General features: G+C 37.5%; 1 protein-coding gene across 6 annotated transcripts; it reads left to right on the top strand.

Annotated features, from left to right (window-relative positions):
- The first annotated feature begins 2596 nt into the window (after positions 1 to 2596).
- LOC127794045 (cysteine-rich receptor-like protein kinase 25) lies at positions 2597 to 18595 on the top strand. 6 transcript variants are annotated; one of them, XM_052324916.1, is made up of 8 exons: positions 2608 to 3739; positions 4139 to 4271; positions 4441 to 4545; positions 4752 to 4873; positions 4976 to 5186; positions 5321 to 5558; positions 5655 to 5805; positions 17429 to 18022. In XM_052324916.1, exons 1-8 carry the CDS (start codon positions 2888 to 2890, stop codon positions 17894 to 17896), a joined length of 2280 nt encoding a protein of 759 aa, XP_052180876.1. In that variant the 5' UTR covers positions 2608 to 2887; the 3' UTR covers positions 17897 to 18022. The 6 variants fall into 6 exon arrangements, 5 of the variants coding, with proteins under 5 accessions (XP_052180880.1, XP_052180879.1, XP_052180876.1 ...); XM_052324917.1 differs by having other exon boundaries at positions 4447 to 4545; XM_052324918.1 differs by lacking the exon at positions 17429 to 18022 and adding an exon at positions 6136 to 6596 and having other exon boundaries at positions 2616 to 3739.
- The last annotated feature ends 329 nt before the right edge of the window (positions 18596 to 18924 follow it).

The raw sequence follows: 18924 nt of genomic DNA on the forward strand, positions 1-18924 counted from the left end.
GCTAATACTGTCAGTCACCCACCTTTTGACATCTTGCATATCAAGGTATTGTGTGTCAGGATTTGGGCTGTATCCATTGTGGGACTCATGTGACTGAATGTTTGGCCATGTGCATACATTACTGTTTATTTTATCCAATAGTTAGCTAGTCATGAGCACTGCATTGAGTGTATTTGCCTATGTGGGCGAGCATGACTTGATGCTTGATTTTATGGGGGCCTTATATCAGGTTTCTGCCCATGTGCCACTGCATTTTATATGTGTGCATTTACTTGTTGTTTGATGCCGGCTTTTGATTGAGACTGAGACCACAGCTGTGACAGTGTTAGGTACATCGCACTGGTTATATTTCCACACATGCGAGTTCTTTTGGGTTAGCGTGTTGTGACTCGGTGAGGTCGCTCCCACTTGAGGTTTTCTTTACAGGTTGCAAGTTTAGTCTGCACTGGCTCACTCAGGTATATATCATGGGTTTGGGCGCCATTGTTTTCTTTTGTGGGCCCCAAGACCCTGTATGTACGCATTTCTTTTATGCACGAGATACCTGACATTTGTTTGTTGACATGGACATGCTTTGCATGGATACTGTATGTTAGGTGCAGGGTACTCTATAGTGCTTATTCTTGTTGTCCGGTCCTTTTGTATGAGCTTGTTGAGTCTTGTGACTCACTCATTTGTTTCTCTTTATTCTAGGTAAGGGCAAGGGTAAGATTGGGAATGGTCCCAATGAAGTTGAACTTCGTAGATGGTGTACAGGGCAGGTCGAGTTAGCTTTATCTTATGCCTTTTTGTACTTTGAGACTTTGGGGATTATGACGTCTTCTATGGCGGGTTGTGGTTTGTTTTTTGGTTTGGATTTGTCTTTGGCCAGGGATTGTAAATGTAACCTTGTTGGGCCTGTGGTGTTTTGTTATGCATGCCGTGTTTTGGATTTTGTTTCATTTTTTTTTTTTCAGATTCATGATCAGGTATATTTGAATGTGAGGTGCATGCATGACAAGTTTTGTATTCATTATTCGAGGCACCTGCTCGGGTTCTATGGCTAGTTTGGGGGACCTGGGTCGGGGTCCTACATATACAATTATTAAAGTATTGCTTTTAGTTGAACATCGTTTTTGGTGTAACTTATTAGTAATTAACACTTAGATGCCATTTTTGGTGTGTAAATGCTAACGGATAATGATGTTTCTATGGTTGAACATATATTACTTTGGTGTAATTTGAATGACAAGTTTAATTTTATATGAATTTTATTCCAATTTGATATGGATAATAATATATAGGTTTGGTGATTTATATTAAAACAAAATATTCTTCTTATTGATGACTAGTTGTCGTTTTCACACTATTAATGACGAGAAATATTGTCGTCATTGATTTGAATTTTGATAACTTAATAATTTTTTTTTTAAAGACAAAAATTATAGTCGTTAATTGTCTACATTATTAACGATAGAAAATATTATCGTTATTAGTTTGTATTTTGATAGTAAAATAGCTATTTTTAGTGACATAAATCATAAAATCGTTAATTGTTCATACTATTTGTTAGTTCCACAATCAATACAATCATCCAAAAAATGAAACCAAGAACCAAGCCAAGAAATCGAATCGAAAATAAGCCAATCGCACTAAGAACACAACACAAGCCAGAACACACGATATACGTGTTCAAATCCGTAAATGGATCCTAATCACGGTAGGGTTTTTTGCCCCTAGTCAATCCACTATATCAAATAGAGTATAACATGATTACACCAAATCAACAAAAAATATAACATTTACTGTATTACATCAAGAAGATAGAATACAAAATCGAGTACAAGCTGCATTAAAATCATGTAAATACAATACCCACCACTATATCTTAACATTACCTCCCATGACTAAGTGATTTGAACCAAAAATAGAGCAATACATTGAGTGTTCTTATTGATTGGAGGATTCACGAGTTGTGTCATATCTCTCTCATTTGATTTAGGATTTCTTAATGGCAAAAAGTGATGATTAGGGTTTGACAGCAACCCTTATATATCGAGACTAATAAATATAAGCAGCACGATCATCATTAAAATGAAATCAATAGCTGATATAAGACACGGCCAAATAACACAGTAATAACATGCAAATGAAAACCAAATGCACATGAAATGATATATAAACTTCAGCATTATCATGTAATTTTGAATCACAAATCACAACACTATTAATGATGAAAAATATTACCGTTATTAAGTTATGATTCGATCGTTGATAATTATTTTTAATAATAGAAATTATACAATTATTAATATAATTAATGAATGTTAATTATCATTTATGTCGTTAAATACTTTTATTTGTAAAGGTAATAATTACGGATGACGACAGAAAAAATTTCACCATTAAAATGTTTAACGATAAATCAATTTTCAATTATTGATTTTTCCGTGCACACGCGTTCACCTGCACGCGGATGTTCTGGTCGAGGGATCCTTGTGCACACGCGTTTACCTGCACGCGGATGTTCTAGTCCAGAGGTCCTTACTCGCGTCTCGGTCAAGCCTTTCTTTATATGCTGGTGGACAAGTCTTCGAAGTAGGAGGCAAGGACGTTATATTCTGTGATAATTTAGTTACACGTGGAGTTTATAGATTGAATGATTGTGTCACAAAGTTATCCATTTATTTTTTGAAACTATAAACACTTCTAATGGGTCTTAGAAGTGCATACAATTTTTTAAAAATTATTTGATAATTCGTGAAAAATGTTTACAATTTCATCTTACAATGTCTCTCCCCCAACTCGAATGACACGTAAACCGTCAACTTGTGCAAGAATCTGACCCTGTCCATGATTGTCAAGTCCTAGGTCAGCAACCTCATCTCCCTTAATAATTCGGTTCATCATGTTCCAGGATTCAACCTCTGCAATTATGGCGATTTCAACTTTGTTCATCTTCCTCATCTCTTCCATCCTTTTGATCGTTATTCCCTTCAACACTGCTCAGATGTCTTTCGGCGCAGACAACTTCACAGCCAACAACACCTTCTCCCAAAACTGCCGCCAAATACTCTCTTCTCTCGCCTCCAACGTCTCGGCCAACGGTGGCTTTTACTTCAACACCCTCGGGAAGGACAACGCCACCGTCTACGCTCTCGGACTCTGCCGCGGAGACTTTCCAACTGACCGATGCTTCAACTGCATCGACACCTCGAGCCGAAACATCATCGAGAATTGCGCGAGCAAGACGGAAGATGTGGATTGGGGAGACCCTGATCGCTGCACTGTGAGGTATTCCGACAAGTCGTTTTTCAGGGGAATGTCTGACTACCCGAAGATTTGCGTGTATAATACAAACAACATCTCCAACGACGTCGTGGACGAGTTTCAGCGGGCCATCGATGATTTGGTTGACCGCCTTGTGATCAAGGCTTCGAAGGGTTTTTCCAAGCTCAAGTTTGCGACGGGGAAGACGAACTTCACGGTGTATGATGATAATATCTATGGTCTTATGCAGTGTACGCCGGATTTGTCGTCGGCCGACTGCGATAAATGTTTAAGAGGAGCTGTACAGTACTACCGAAAATGCAGTAGGAGGGCGACAGCAAATAATATTCTTAGTCCCAGTTGTATTTTTGAGTATGATTTGAGGCCGTTCTATGAATCTACAGCTTATGATATTTCCCTGGCGCCGCCCCCTGCGGTTGCTTCTGCTCCGGTCCCGCCTCCTCATCAAACGCCACCGCCGCCAGGGAAGGTAAGCCCATTATCAAACATGCAACTGATTAACACCCCGGTTTAGTGCTAAGTACGAAGATTTGTAATTAAGGGTGAGCCCAAAGCTAAAACGCATCTCCTTAGGTTAATGTGTGATTCTCACTATTAATTGCTAGCTAGTTGGATTTAAAAAGTAAACGGATTAATAAGACTATCACCAACTAGCTAGTATTACCTCGATGCCCGACTGACACCGTTATTTAAAAATAAAACAAAAAAATGTAATTGATCATGCAAGTGATTAAACACTGTTTTATCATGATAAATGGGGATAAGATTCCTTAGTAGTTTATTACACAAACTAGCGAGATAATGAAGGAAAAAAAGAGAAGAAAATTTCACAGCTTAATCAATCTTATAACAAAGATTATTCTGGCAGGGCGAGAAAAACAGTACAAACACATTGCGGATTGCTATCATCGTTGTTGTTGTTCTGACGAGTATCTGTTTGATACTTATCACCCTCGCTTGTGGCTTTTTCTATATGTGGAAAAAAGAATCTGCAGTCAACAGTGAGTTATTCTTTTTATCGTTAACGGTATTCTTGTTGTCCTGATAATTTTTCTTGTTTATTCTTGAGAACTTTCATCCCAATTCTTATGAAGCGGAGAGTCTTGTTCAACAAGTGTGTCTATTTTAGTGTTACATTTTGCGTATTCATCTTACTTGTCATTGTGGTAGTTGCAGGAAGGGGCCGACGATCTGGTTCACCGGAAACCATGGCTTGGTTAAGAGCTGCTACAAAATTGTTTAGCCAGTCGAGACAGGGCAGTGTGAATCATGCTGGTACATATTCAATCTATAATAGAAGAATTTTGAACTTAATTTCTATTTCAGGAAAATAGAACTTTACTCTATGTATTCATCTCTAAGAAAGGCAATTTAATGTTTATATATTTCTACAAGATGTTCGACTACAAAGTTAGTAGTACTATCACAGGCTCAAATGTCCTCTTTCAGTTTGTTTAGTTAACAATCTAATTTCTTGGAAGGTGGGGATGATTCTGAAAATGTGGATTCGTTGCAATACGACTTCGACTCAATAAGGGTGGCAACGAATGACTTCTCCAACGCCAACAAGCTTGGAGAGGGTGGATTTGGTCCTGTATACAAGGTAACAGAACATCAATCTCGATCGTGTTAACACCATTCTCGTAGCCATTTTAGCCACAATTAAGGCCCAAATGGAGGAAACTGATCGATTCATGTTGAACAGGCAAGGCTAGCAAATGGACAAGAAGTAGCCGTTAAACGATTGGCCAGTCATTCTGAACAAGGCGAAGCACAATTCAAGAATGAGATTGTTCTAATGGCCAATCTCCAACACAAGAATTTAGTAAGGCTCCTCGGCTTCTGCCTGCACAACAAAGAGAGGCTTCTCATCTACGAGTTGCTGCCCAATGCTAGTCTTGATCGCTTCATTTTTGGTATAACTATATCACCTATTAATCCCCTTTTTGTTTATGTCAACATCAATTGTCAGGTCAATTTACAATCAATCGCACATTAATATCATAGTCGACGATTAATTTAGTTGTGACTCGAGTGAATATGTTTGTAGATCCAATCAAGCGGCTGTTACTAAGTTGGGAAACACGTCACAAGATCATAGTTGGCATTGCACGAGGAATTCTCTATTTTCACCAAGACTCTCAGCTCAAGATTATCCACCATGATCTCAAAGCTGGTAATGTTTTGCTAGACAGTGAGATGAACGCCAAAATCTCAGATTTTGGCATGGCAAGGTTGTTTGCTGCTGAGATGAGCAAAGGCAATACTAAAAGAATTGCTGGGACCTTGTAAGCAGAATCAATGACTCCAATTAGCAATTAAATGCAAATACTCTATAATTAAGCACCATAACTCACTCAGTTGACTTGATGATTGTCATGCAGGGGCTACATGCCTCCGGAGTACGCAAAATACGGTCAATTCTCCATTAAGACTGATGTTTTTAGTTTCGGTGTCATAATCCTTGAGATCATCACTGGCTTGAAGAACAAGGATTGCAGCAACCCGGAGTCTGCCGAGCATCTCATAAGCTATGTTAGTTTGCTAAATTTTGGATAAATGACCTTATTTTCACTCAATATGAATTTTTGCATATAAATTTTCTATTTGTATGGCACAACCCAGTAAAGGTGCTCAGGATCTAAGTAAACCCAAAAACTAACTTGAATCCAAGTGATTAGTTCAGTTTGGTTTGTGTTATTCTTCTCAACTTGTTCAATCTGGATCTCTAATTTCTTTGACCTAGTCAACATCGGATTTGATCTAAGTTAGACTATTGGGTCTAGGGACTCAATTTGACTCGACTTACGTAAACAATAACAAAATCCCGTTGTTTATTAAATGACCTCTAAACAAATGTTGCAGGCATGGAAAAAATGGAGAGAGGGGAAAGCCTCAATGCTGATTGATGGAGCAATAAGAGGGGGCTCAGAGGCAGACATGCTTAGGTGCATCCACATTGGGCTGCTCTGTGTGCAAGAGAATGCGGCCAGGAGACCAACAATGGCTTCGATTGTTCTCATGCTCAATAGCTTCAGCACCAACCTGCCGACACCTACAAGGCCTGCATTTCTCATGGAGGCTAGCCATTTGCATGACCAATCTCAACTATCCTCCATTAATGAAGTTTCAGTTTCACAGCCAGGCCCCCGATAGTAGTTGACATTTCTAACTCCAAGGCTTATCCATTTCTTTTTCTTTCCAAGCATGTATACCGATCCATTACTAGCATTTGAATTTGCTTTTGTTTTTTGAGTATAGGTACCATTATTTTAAACTCTAAACCTTAAATACCAATTACCCATAATACATTAAGGAAACGCCAACTATTGGAGTATCAATGTAAGGGTTTTACCATTTTCAAAACATTTTTGAAAACATATGATAAACGCAACAGAAATGAATATACAATAACCTTGTGAAACCCAGTATCAACAATCATATGCAATGCAAAACAAAACCATTCCATAGGGTGGTAGAAATGTATACCTCAATAATGGAGAGTTTCGTTACTGATGAAGTGGTTGGAAGTTAACCTGATACAGCTCCCGCTCCTCACCGAATAACACCTTTGAGTAGTCCAACTATTCCCTTCAAATTTTGGATGACTAATCTGACCCTAAAAAATACAAAAGCCTTAGTCAGTCCACGCTCTAGGTAAAGGCTGAGTCTTGCAAGCTAGCTTATGTGCTAACCAAGCTGTTTGCAAGAAGATGAAGCTGTTGGGTTTAGAAGAAATGGGTTATAAATCCAATTCGACTTTCTATCTTGGATTGGATTGCTACTTTAGGAAATGAATAATAAAATGAGCAAATGGGAGCTGGGTCAAGAACGGATTGAAAGGCTTTGGAAGAGAAGAAAAATCCTCACAACCGAGAGAGAATGGAGCATCAAATGCAAATGGCCAATGCTTAAGCATTTCTTTTCATATTGCCTTATATATTAACCCTCAAACCCTAAAACGCCCCAAATCGGACAAATGACAAGGATAGAGACAAAGGGGACAGGGGAGAGGCGTGTTGGACGCACGTCGTCCTCCCCATCATCCTTCTGTCATCCTTCCTCAGCCACACGTCTAAAAACCATTGCAGAAACAACAAGAGACTATGCCAAAAGCGACTCTCAGTGTAAGAAACTATCGAATGTTTTTGAGGAGACGGTCAACCAATTCTGCCATAGTTCGATTGACCAAACCTAAGAGCCAATCGATTGAAATTGTCTCTTGTACCAATTTTTACAAATTTGCATCTAGGCCCGCCATTAACACTTAATAGCCCTTTTATTATCTCATAATGAAACTAAGGCCCCTATTAACTCTTAACGACTTGCCTACCTACTCTTGACATTTGCTCTGGTTAATTTAAACAAGATTTGTTAACTTTTAGTGATGACATCATTAATAGTTAATGACGATCATCAATTATAGTTTTCACCACTTAGTTAACCATTACACTCGGATATGCGTGTGACCTTCTAGGTTCCATTAAGTAGCAATCAAAACACATCGAACTCTTTGAGGTCGACCAAACACTTTGGTTTATAACGAGCATCTCTCAATCTCCTCAAAAGACTCTAAGTGACAACTAGTATTATGTCAGGATGATTCTACCAGCAATGAAGTCTCACTTCAAAAAGAATCTATTTGGGCTTTCGATTCTTGTGTATTATAATCCCTCAATCGATCAACATCTCGATCAAGTGAAAGTCAATGACTGATCAAACTCACTAACTCGATAACTATGCCAAGATCTAGTGTGGTGTGATTGAGATGACACATCAGAACTCCTTCAGATATTGGAAACAACTTTCCAATCATATGCACATTGGCTAGGGGTTTATACAACCACAGCCACCATTGATCGCATAGGGTGTTCACCTCACAGTGGAGGACAATGGATTCTATTAGCAATCACTTGCCTCCATAAGTTACTGCACAGAGACCACATAATGCATCTCTCACCTAGTAACTAAATGATTCTTAGCTAAGACAAATCTCAAGCACTAACATACAAGACGATTGTGTTACCTCCAATCTAAGAACTAGTAACACATTGAAATCAGTGACATATCATAGATCCTCCAGCCATATGATTTATATCACTTGTGTCACATTCAGTTAATGTTCAACTAACACCTATCTGCATATCTACCATATCCATCATATGAATTATGGTATGTGACTCATCATCCTTTATCATTAATATTTCATACTAATCAAAGGTAGTAACTTATGTGTCAATCTAGACTTAATTAATCATAACCCTCTTATGGATTATGGTATGTAACTTATCATCCTTTATGGTCGGGATATTGCAAAACATGGTCCCCCACAGTGTGTTTCCATCTATCGCAAGGAAGTTTTTTTCAAAATCGCTCCACCACTAGGGACCTTGCAAGGGGCACCAGAAGACAGTTCTTATCGGGAGCCAACCTCGGAGACTCAATCTTAATCCTCCCCTTATTGAAGAAATCAATCAAGGTCTCCTCCATAAAGGACCCACTCATGGGCTTCTCCTTTTCCCAAAGATCAAAACTAGAAAAGAAATGAGGACTGTTGAAGTCTAAGAGATGATAAGTGAAGCCATTGAAAAGGGAAACACCAAGAAATTGTGGTAAGCACATCCACAGATGAAAACCAAAGTTTGACAAAAGGCCTATCTGGAAGAAACAATAAATATGATAACCCACTAATGTTCAGTGCCCAAGAAACGATGGACATGAGAAGTATGATTGAAGGGGTTCTAGAATATAAAAAGCTATTGCCTGCCTCGGAGGAGGATCCCATTTGCCTTGGGCATAATGGATAGATCTGTTGTTATTGTAATACAACAATCAAAACTTGTTTGTTTTGAGGAAGCTTAGTAGAAAGTCATTAGGGCCATGCAGAAGAGCATGGTTTGCACGAAAGAGGTCATCTGAGAGGTACCTGCAAAAGGTCGACCTTGGAAGGAGAAGGGTTTTTGAGTGGGAGGTGCTGCGAAAGGGTCCTTCGAAGACAGTGGAAAGGGCTTCCAAATTGCAAGACAATGGATAGTCAAAAGGCACGCAGGGATCTCTTCAGTATAGGCCCTCTAATACTTAAGTCAGATATGGTTATGCTACTAAATGCTGTAGGTGCAATGCAGATGAATCTCGAATGGTGTCTCTCGAACATTAGAAGTCCTTCAGAAGGCTGCATGCGGAAGAGTTGGAGGGGGGGTCTTCGAATTCGCCCAGAAGGATCCAAAAGACAAGGCTTTAAGGGGTATTTATACCCGTCGAAGGACTAGGACACATAGCACACAAGCATAGGGCATGTGGCACAACACTTCAGATGAGGGTGTTCGACTGTCCTTGGGTTAGGCCTTGAGAGGACCAAGCCTTTAGGGAAGCTAATCCTTTAAGGTTCTTTGGAAGACTGTCTAGGCCTTCGAGAAAGCTGGTCCCCGAATGGTCTTCTGAAGCCTACCTAAGTCTTCAGGGAACTGACCCTCGAAGAGTCTTTGGAAGGCTACTCAAGTCTTTAGGGAATGGGGCCCCAAAGACCTTTTAGGGAGAAGGCATTCTCCCGAATTTGGACTGGTTATTCTGAGGAGAACTCCCCTTGAGGCCCTCTGGAAAAATATCCTGGAGGGTATGTTACAACAAGATCCCTACTAGGAAAATTTAAAATGCAACAGCCATTTCCATATTTAGGCAGGGGCAACCCTCATGATCACATTCAAAACTACGGGTCCCTGACGTTGTTTCATGCATGGTATGATGCAATCATATGTCAGGCTTTTCCTCCTACCTTGACAAATCATGCTTACACTTGGTATAATGGCCTTACTAAAGGATTTATCTCCTCCTTCGACTTATTGAGTGCATAATTCATCATTGCTTTCATTGTTAACGACCACAAAAAGGACTGCACCTATCTACTTAGTATTCGACAAGGTAGCAAATAAACCCTCAGACAATATGTTAATCATTTTAGAAATGCAACATTGGAGGTACAAGATCTACAAATTGGTGTGGCAACTGCTGAAATGCTCCAAGGGACGACATCGATACCAGTACAAGAATCCTTAGACCTTGATTAGCCAACAACCTTGGTTAACTTATTAGTAAGGTCTAACAAATACATATTCCAAGCTGTGGTGATGAGGACAGTTGGAGTGAAAAAGATAGGGACCAAAAAAGGAAAGGAAAAGACTCCGATGAAGGGGAAAGCCAGGGGAAAGAGAAATCCACAAGACATGATGATACTGCTCAACTCCAATTCAAGGATTACACCTACTCAATTACACCCTACTCAATGAGTCACATTCCAATATCTTGGAAGCTATTGAAGGATTAGGCCTCATTAAATTCCCCAAGAAGACTGACAAGCTTATGAGGAGGAAAATGAATGCCTTTTGCCAGTTCCATAGTACTCATGATGGCTCTACTGAGAAATGCTAAGACTTGAAGAATCAAATAGAAGCTTTGCTGCAGGAAGAGGAACTGGAAGATTTTGTGGACTACCTTGGAGGACAAGGGCATAATTCAAGATAAGAAGAGCAATGAAAGAACAAAAGCTTCTTCAAGAAGCATGTTTTATCTCTCAAACCGAAATCACACAAAAGAATTAAGAATCCATATGCCTGCTTTGGGAAAGTATCATAGGGAGAATTAAATGTCCTAACAATTATATATGTCATTCAATGATGCATGAATAACGTAACTTACATCTTGTTGTAGTCTCTTTCTGTGTATTTTTTTATTTAGGACAATGAATGCATTAAAAAGAGCCAAAACTCCAGTAAAAAAATAAGAAAAATGAAGCCTAGTATCGTAGCATAGAATATGCGAGAACGATCTAGGGCTTATCAATTAAAAACCTAGTATCGAAGTGTGGAATATATGAGAATGATCTAGGGCTCATTATCTAGAAACCAAAGCCTGAAGCATGAGAAATATTCAAAAATCGAAATGCAAAAGTGTGAGAATGGCCCAAAAAGCTCAAAAACGTGAGAACAGTTAAAAATCGAAGTGAAAAAGTGTTAGAACGGTCCAAAAATTGAAATGAAAAAAAGTGAGATTGGTTTAAAAATCGAAGCACAAAAATGTGAGAATGGTCCAAAAATCAAAATGCAAATAGAAGCGCAAAAGCATGAGAATAACCTAAAGCTGAAGCGCAAAGGCGTAAGAATGGTCTAAAAACTAAAAAGTGAAATCAGAAGAAGGATCCAAGAATTAAAAAAATTCAAGAATTGCTATAATGATAAAGGAAAAACCTAAGACTAGGAGTGCAAAATGCATGAGAATGGGTAAAAATTAAAATGCTAAAGCATAAAAAAGATCTAAGATAACCCAAAATAAGAAAACGGTAGATGCGTAAGAAGGATCAAGCATAACCTAGAGTTAAGAGAGCAAAATGCATGAGAACAGATTGAAACAAAAAATGTAGAAGCACAAGGGTGATTTAGGGTGTATTGTCAACAAAGAGCCGGGGTGCATGCATAATGCCTGTCCATCATTCACAAAGGACGAGGGACCAAGCTCGACACCCCCTTTTAAGCGAAAGCAAAGTGTTAGTGATAAAAGTTTTTAATGATTTATGATTCAAAAACTAAAACTACAAAAAATTTATATATTATGTGAGATGTTAACATGTTATACAAAGAAACAAACACAAGCCTAGAATTTGGAGCGTATGAAGCATGAGAACCACATAGAAATTCAATACGTGAAATTGCAAGAATGATCTGAGGTTAACCTAACATCAAAAGTGCACGAATGCACGAACATGATCCAGGGATTATTGTCTAAGACAAAAGGAGTCAGAAGGACCGATGGGTTATAAAAAGCAAGGACCCTAAAAAAGCATAAAATTTGAGGATTCTTCAATAGAATGAGGTCATCCCAAATGATTGGGGAGAAAAAACCCAACTAAAGAAGAGAATGATGTAAGAAGAAATAACATTTTCTTACAACATCCAAAAGAATTTCAGTTGGGTAAGAATTTCAAGGAGCAGTCACTACGGTGTTCCCCTAGCCACTTGGATGAGGCTTTAAAAGACTAAAGAAGTAGAAGAGATAGGGAAAATTCACACGACATAAAAGATTGCAAGAACCCTTGAGAAGGTATGTCGACCGTTACTCTTCCCAATGGGAAACCCAAAGGAAAGAGTGGAGAGCAATTGTTACGCCCAAAGTAAATAAGCTCAAGTATAACAAGGTGGGTCCACAACACGTTAAGTCAACCCATCTAAAGACTCATTAAAAGGGATTGTAAATGGGTTAAGGAGGCTGACCAAACATGGTCCAAAAGGATAGGGTCCTCATGCCAAGTGGACTGTTAAAAGTTAAGGTCGAGTAGGTCACAAAACACATGAAAACAATCTAGGGCCACCTAATCGAGAGTCTCACGGTTATAATAGATTGATTTGTTACATGAAAAAGCGTTGCCTAGCCATGCAACAAAGTAGAAAATAGGCACTGCATGCAGAAACAGTAACCAAGTACAACAGGCATGTAAGGCGCAATCGCACGCCTAATTGAGTGACCACTACACGCGAGGCCGTGGGGTATCGAGTGACCCCTGTGTGTATACGGGGCATTAAATGACCCTTACACTAGTGACCATAGGTCATCAAGTGACCCTCGCATGCGTAGATGCGAGGCATCAAGTAACCCTCACCCATGTGGCTGTGAGGTATCGAGTGACCCTCATGGTGTTAAGAGGCCATGCCCGTGCTACTGGGATGCAACTTGATGAGGCAAAAGGTCAAGGTTGAATCGGTCAAGTCCAACCAAGATGCCCACTGAAAAGAGCAGGTCTCCTACCACTTAAGCTCTATTTTTACTCTCAACTAATTCAGAGACTAACTTAAGCATTAGAAGGGGTCCGCAGGTGGCCTCACCCACTTCCATAACATCCTTCTTTCTTTGTAGGTCTCTTGTTACTCTAGGACTATCTCGTTGCTTTAGGACTTTCTCATCACTCTAGGACTCTCTCGTCATTTTAGGACTTTCTCATCAGTCTAGGACCCTCTCATCACTTCCAGACTCTCTAGTCACCCAAGTTGTTAGGTACTCGGTTTAGAAGACTTATACCCAACTTGTTAGGTTACCCACATCTCACCTGCACTATAAATTTATTATTGTAATTTAGCAGCAACAGTACCCAACATATTGTTAGCATTGAAGTAAAATCCTATGATATTAGAGTATCTCGTTACCCTTTTTGAGTAGAGCTTTCTAAGTAATTAAGTGAATATAATAGGAACATTAGTTTTTACCAACTTTCACAACACTCAAGTATTCAATTTCATCAATAGAATATATCAGTCTTTGGGCTTTTTTCTTGTCAAAGAAGAGAAATTATTTGAGTGACATGTTCATCATACTCAACTATCATTGATAGTTTAATCAAGTATTTCTTATATCTCCTAAGGTTAAATCTAGTATATATGTCCGTTAAACTCAATATTCAATTGAGTGATTAACATTGTATTCGAGTTGACCAATTAGTAATCAAGTGAGTTATTTTTCCAATCAAGTGAAAAGAGTGAACTTAAATATCAAGTATTTGAACTTGTATATTCAATCGATTGAAATCATTTTTCTGTTGACTGGTAATTAAGTTATATGAAGTTAGGTCTCTGAATCTTGTTAGTAATTGACTATGAGCTATGCTCAATCGAGTATTGTGCTTTTTTTAGTCGAATAAACTTATGTATCAATCGAGTAGATTGTGCTAAACAAAGAGTGATTCTCTATACTTGTTTTAGTAAATGACTGATAAGGTAATTATACACTCAAGTTATGGCTCATGGAAATAAAAAAATCCTTAATTGGGAAGCTAAATCTGAAAACAATCATGATAAATCTTTATTTGAGCAAGGACATAGCTTGAATAAAGTGTCAAAAGTGATTAGATCGAATATCTAAGTTAAAGTTGTCATTGGTTGAGATGTTAAGTTTTTTAATAGAGTATTCAATGTGTCAATCGAGTGAGAAGTATTGGATAGAGTATTAATCTTTGTATTTAGAATGATATTCAACTAGGAGGGATAAATAATCGAGTGGTGTATGCTAGACTCGAGTATCAAATAGTGTGTGATCTATTATTATTCGTTCACAATCAAATCAGTAAAAGGCCTACTCGAGTATGTTTGAGTTGACATAAATTAGGTCTTTGTTTCTGCAAAAGTAATCAACTATCATGAATATGCTAAATGATTGTTTTCATAAATAGTCGAGGATTGTCAAAATCCAGTCGAGTGGCAGTATATTGAAATAAAAAATTATAGCCCTTATAGACAACCGAAAGTACACAATATTGTTTATAGCCATTTCCAAAAGGCCTTCTAAACATTCTTTAGGATAATTTATATATCTAACCATTGAGAAAAAAAAAAGAATAGAATATATTTTGTAAATATTACAGGTTTTACCCAATGGACAAAACGCTAATGGTTATAAAGAAATAAACACTATATATAAAAGGCAAATAGGATTCAAGAAGAATCAATTAATATTGTGCTAAATTTTTCCACTATCATTCTCAAGTAAAAACAAAACCCTCAAAGCATACGCTTTATGTCAAAAAAAGAGAGAAAGTGTTATTATTTTCTCATACTTTTTAAATCTCTTTTTTCTTTGTAAGAAGCTACTTTCATTGTTTGAATTCAATCTTATAAAAGATTCTCTAATTGCTTGATTTGTATCCTTCTCTTATCTTGTTGTGATTAGTGCTTAAGCCCATAAAAAACACTATGTAAGAGGTTCCAACTGTCATCCTCTCAAAAATTATGAAGAACTGCTATTATAGCTAAACTTGTAAAAGCTAAGTAGATTGTTAAAATCTTTAGTGAGAAGCCAAGGGAGTGGACTAGGTTGGTTAAGTCGAACCACTATAAAATTTCTATGTGCTATAGTGTTTATTTCAAATTTTCATTTCAACATTTATATTTTACATCTTACTGCTTCTTCATTGTTTTTAAAATTAATAAAAATGTATAAGTTTTCAATTTATAACTTACAACATTTGATTTCAAAAGCATAATTTGTTTAAAAGTATTTTTGATGCAAATAATTTATAAAACCAAAAAATTTCTGAACACACAATTCATCCCCCTATTGGTGTATATTTATTTTTACAAAAATGAAAAAAAAAAAATCATCTCACAACACAAATTCATTATCTGCCTGCATTGCCACCATCACTACCACCCAATCAATTAGACCTTCCCCTGTACCACCATCATCACCACCAATCAAAAAAACCACCCACCACTCCATCTACACCAAAAGCCACTTACTAGAAAAATGTAAGATTAAATAAATTTCAACACAACACAATTGCAATTAAATAGCAAATTACAACAAAAAAATTAAAAAAAACTACAAAAATTCAAAATTATGTATTTTGCTTAATTTTCTTGAGAATCAAACAAAGAGGTAACAAAAACCAAAGTTCATTAATCAATGGCAACAACCTCCACAAGTACAAGAACTATGCTCTAAAAAAAAAAAACCCAACCTCATAAAAAAAAAATGAGAAATCAAAAACAAGGAACACAAATTTAATCAAGATCATAAGTAATTGTCTAGGCACCTTGACTTATTTGTTGGAGAGAGAGAGAGAGACTGGTTGCGAAGGTTTTGGTTGTTTGAGATGTAGTGGAGGTTTTGGTTGTTTGAGATGTAGTGGCTAGTTGCACTAGTGGTGGTGGTTACAATGGTTGCCCTAGGATTAGTAGTGGTGATTGTAGTGATTTTGGTGTTTGAATGTTAGGGAGAGAGAGAAAGATAGTGTGTGAGAGAAAGAGATAAGGTCGTTGAAAGTGAAAAAAGATGAAAAAATGGTTGTTGATTTTTTTGTTAGAGTTAGAGTTTTAGTTATGGTGGCAATGAAATCTAGTGATAGTTGATGCAAATGAGAAGTTCATGGAGGCAAGCGGGACAAAAACCAATGATAGGCTCGGAGGGATGGCAATGGCAAGTAACAAGTAAAAAAGTGATGGTGGGTAGAGTCATGAGTTTGAGAGTTCATGTTTCTTTTTTTTTTTTTTAATTTTCAATCCATGTCGATTAAAATTTACTTATTTGTTTATTATCTGTTCCATTCACATACTTGTAATGCACGTGTAGTTTATACTTCAACGGATACTAACGCTAACTACATAGGTGATGAAAGAAATAATTACAAAATGTAATAAAATTTTAATTAAAAAACTAAAAACTACAACTCCGTTCTCTTTACTTTTCAATTTTCAGTTTTGAGTTTTGAATTTATTTTCAGTTTTCTGTTTTAATAATCTGTTTTTAAAAAATTGAAAATGAGTTCTCTTTGTCATTTTGAAAAACTATTTCTCAAAACAGAAAATTAGAAAATGCATTCTCTTTAAAATTTTAAAAATAATTTTTTAATGATATTTTTTTTAATAAATTTGATTATTTAGTAAATTAGAAATATTAATATTAATATATTATTAAAAAAATATACATTTTAAAGTTAATGAATTGTGTAATATCTTTTTCCATTATAATAATAAAATATGAATAAATAAATATATTTTGAGTTTAGAGTTTGTTTTGAATGAAAACACTCAAAAGAACTTTTTGTTGTTTTGATTTTTCTTTATAATTTTTTTTTAAAAAAATATATTTTTAAAAATAATAAAAAATACGTTTTTATTATTTTAAAAATAAATTAAAAATTAAAAATTAAAAATGATTTGAAAACAGGAAACGCAACCACATTTCTTACTTATTCGAAACTACTCCATCTATTAAGCATTTTGGAAAACCTGGACCCCCTGCTTATGTCGAGTGGGCCGACTCAACTAAAGGCGAATGCGTTGACCTGCACAGGGATGTTCTGATCCACTGGTCCTTACTCGCATATCAGTCAAGCCTTTCTTTAAATGCCGGTGTGCAAGTCTTCGAAGTAGCAGGCACGGACGTTATCTTCTGTGCTAATGTTAGTTACACGTGGAGTTTATAGATTGAATAGAAGTGCATACAATTTTTAAAAATTATTTGATAATTTGTGAAAAATGTTTACAATTTCATCTTACAATGTCTCTCCCCCAACTCGAATGACGCGTAAACCGTCAACTTGTGCAAGAATCTGATCCTGTCCATGATCGTTAACTCCTCAGCAACCTCATCTCCCTTAATAATTCGGTTCATCATGTTCCAGGATTCAAGCTGTGCAACTATGGCCATTTCAACTTTGTTCATCTTCCAAATCTCTTCACTGCTCAGATGTCTTACGGCGCAGACAACTTCACAGCCAACAGCACCTTCGCCCAAAACTGCTGCCAAATACTCTCTTCTCTCGCCTCCAACGTCTCCGCCAACGGGGGCTTTTACGTCAACACCCTCGGGAAGGATAACGCCACCGTCTACGCTCTCGGACTCTGCCGCGGAGACTTTCCGACTGACCGATGCTTCAACTGCATCAACACCTCGAGCCGAACCATCATCCAGAATTGCGCGAACAAGACGGAAGATGTCGGATGGGGAGACCCTGATCGCTGCACTGTCAGGTATTCTAACAAGTCAATTTTCAGGGGAATGTCTGACCAGCCGGAGCGTTCCGTGTATAATACAAACAACATCGCCGACGACGTCGTCGACGAGTTTAAGCGGGCCATCGATGATTTGATTGGCCGCCTTGTGATCAAGGCCTCGAAGGGTTTTTCCAAGCTCAAGTTTGCGACGGGGAAGACGAACTTCACGGTGTATGATGATAATATCTATGGTCTTATGCAGTGTACGCCGGATTTGTCGTCGGCCGACTGCGAGAGATATTTAAGAGGAGTTGTAGAGTACTACCGAGAAAGCAGTAGGAGGGCGATAGCAGATACTATTTTAGTGTTACATTTTGCGTATTCATCTTGCTTGTCATTGTGGTAGTTGCAGGAAGGGACCTGCGATCTGGTCATGGGAAACCATGGCTTGGTTAAGAGCTGCTACAAAATTGTTCAGCCAGTCGAGACAGGGCAGTGTGAATCATGCTGGTACATATTCAATCTATAATAGAAGAATTTTGAGCTTAATTTCTATTTCAGAAAAATAGAACTTTACTCTTGTATTCATCTCTATGAAAGGCAATTTAATGTTTATATATTTCTACAAGATGTTCGACTACAAAGTTAGTAGTACTATCATAGGCTCAAATGTCCTCTTTCAGTTTGTTTAGTTAACAGTCTAACTTCTTGGAAGGTGGGGATGATTCTGAAAATGTGGATTCGTTGCAGTACGACTTCGACTCGATAAGGGTGGCAACAAATTACTTCTCCAACGCAAACAAGCTTGGAGAGGTTGGATTTGGCCCTGTGTACAAGGTAACAGAACATCAATCTCAATCGTGTTAACACCATTGATGGTGCTGTGACAAGCTTGCTGTTACTGTAGGAAAAATCCTTTTGATTAAACTAGATGTATCTAGATATTTTTGACAAGTTGTGAAGCTTGATTTAAGCTTATTTTTTTTGTAAAATGAGTGAATGAGCTTAATTTAAGCTACATGTCTGCAGATCGGAGTTGGTAGAGTTGGTAATGTATTTGAAAGTCTTGGTTGTAATCTCTATAAGTATGGTTTTGAATCAAAAGAAATCAACTTCTTCCAGCCATTGTGTTATGTTTTCTCTCTACGTCAAAACCAACATTTGGTATCAGAGCCCTCTGATC

Source organism: Diospyros lotus, chromosome 2 (genome assembly GCF_014633365.1).
Source record: "Diospyros lotus cultivar Yz01 chromosome 2, ASM1463336v1, whole genome shotgun sequence".
NCBI lineage: Eukaryota > Viridiplantae > Streptophyta > Magnoliopsida > Ericales > Ebenaceae > Diospyros > Diospyros lotus.

Coding starts and splice junctions, on each gene's coding strand:
- LOC127794045 (XM_052324916.1), top strand. CDS start 2,888: ATGTTCCAGGATTCAACCTCTGCAATTATGGCGATTTCAACTTTGTTC. Junction 5,559..5,654: donor AAAAGAATTGCTGGGACCTT/GTAAGCAGAATC, acceptor ATTGTCATGCAG/GGGCTACATGCCTCCGGAGT. Junction 5,806..17,428: donor CCGAGCATCTCATAAGCTAT/GTTAGTTTGCTA, acceptor ATCATGTTCCAG/GATTCAAGCTGTGCAACTAT.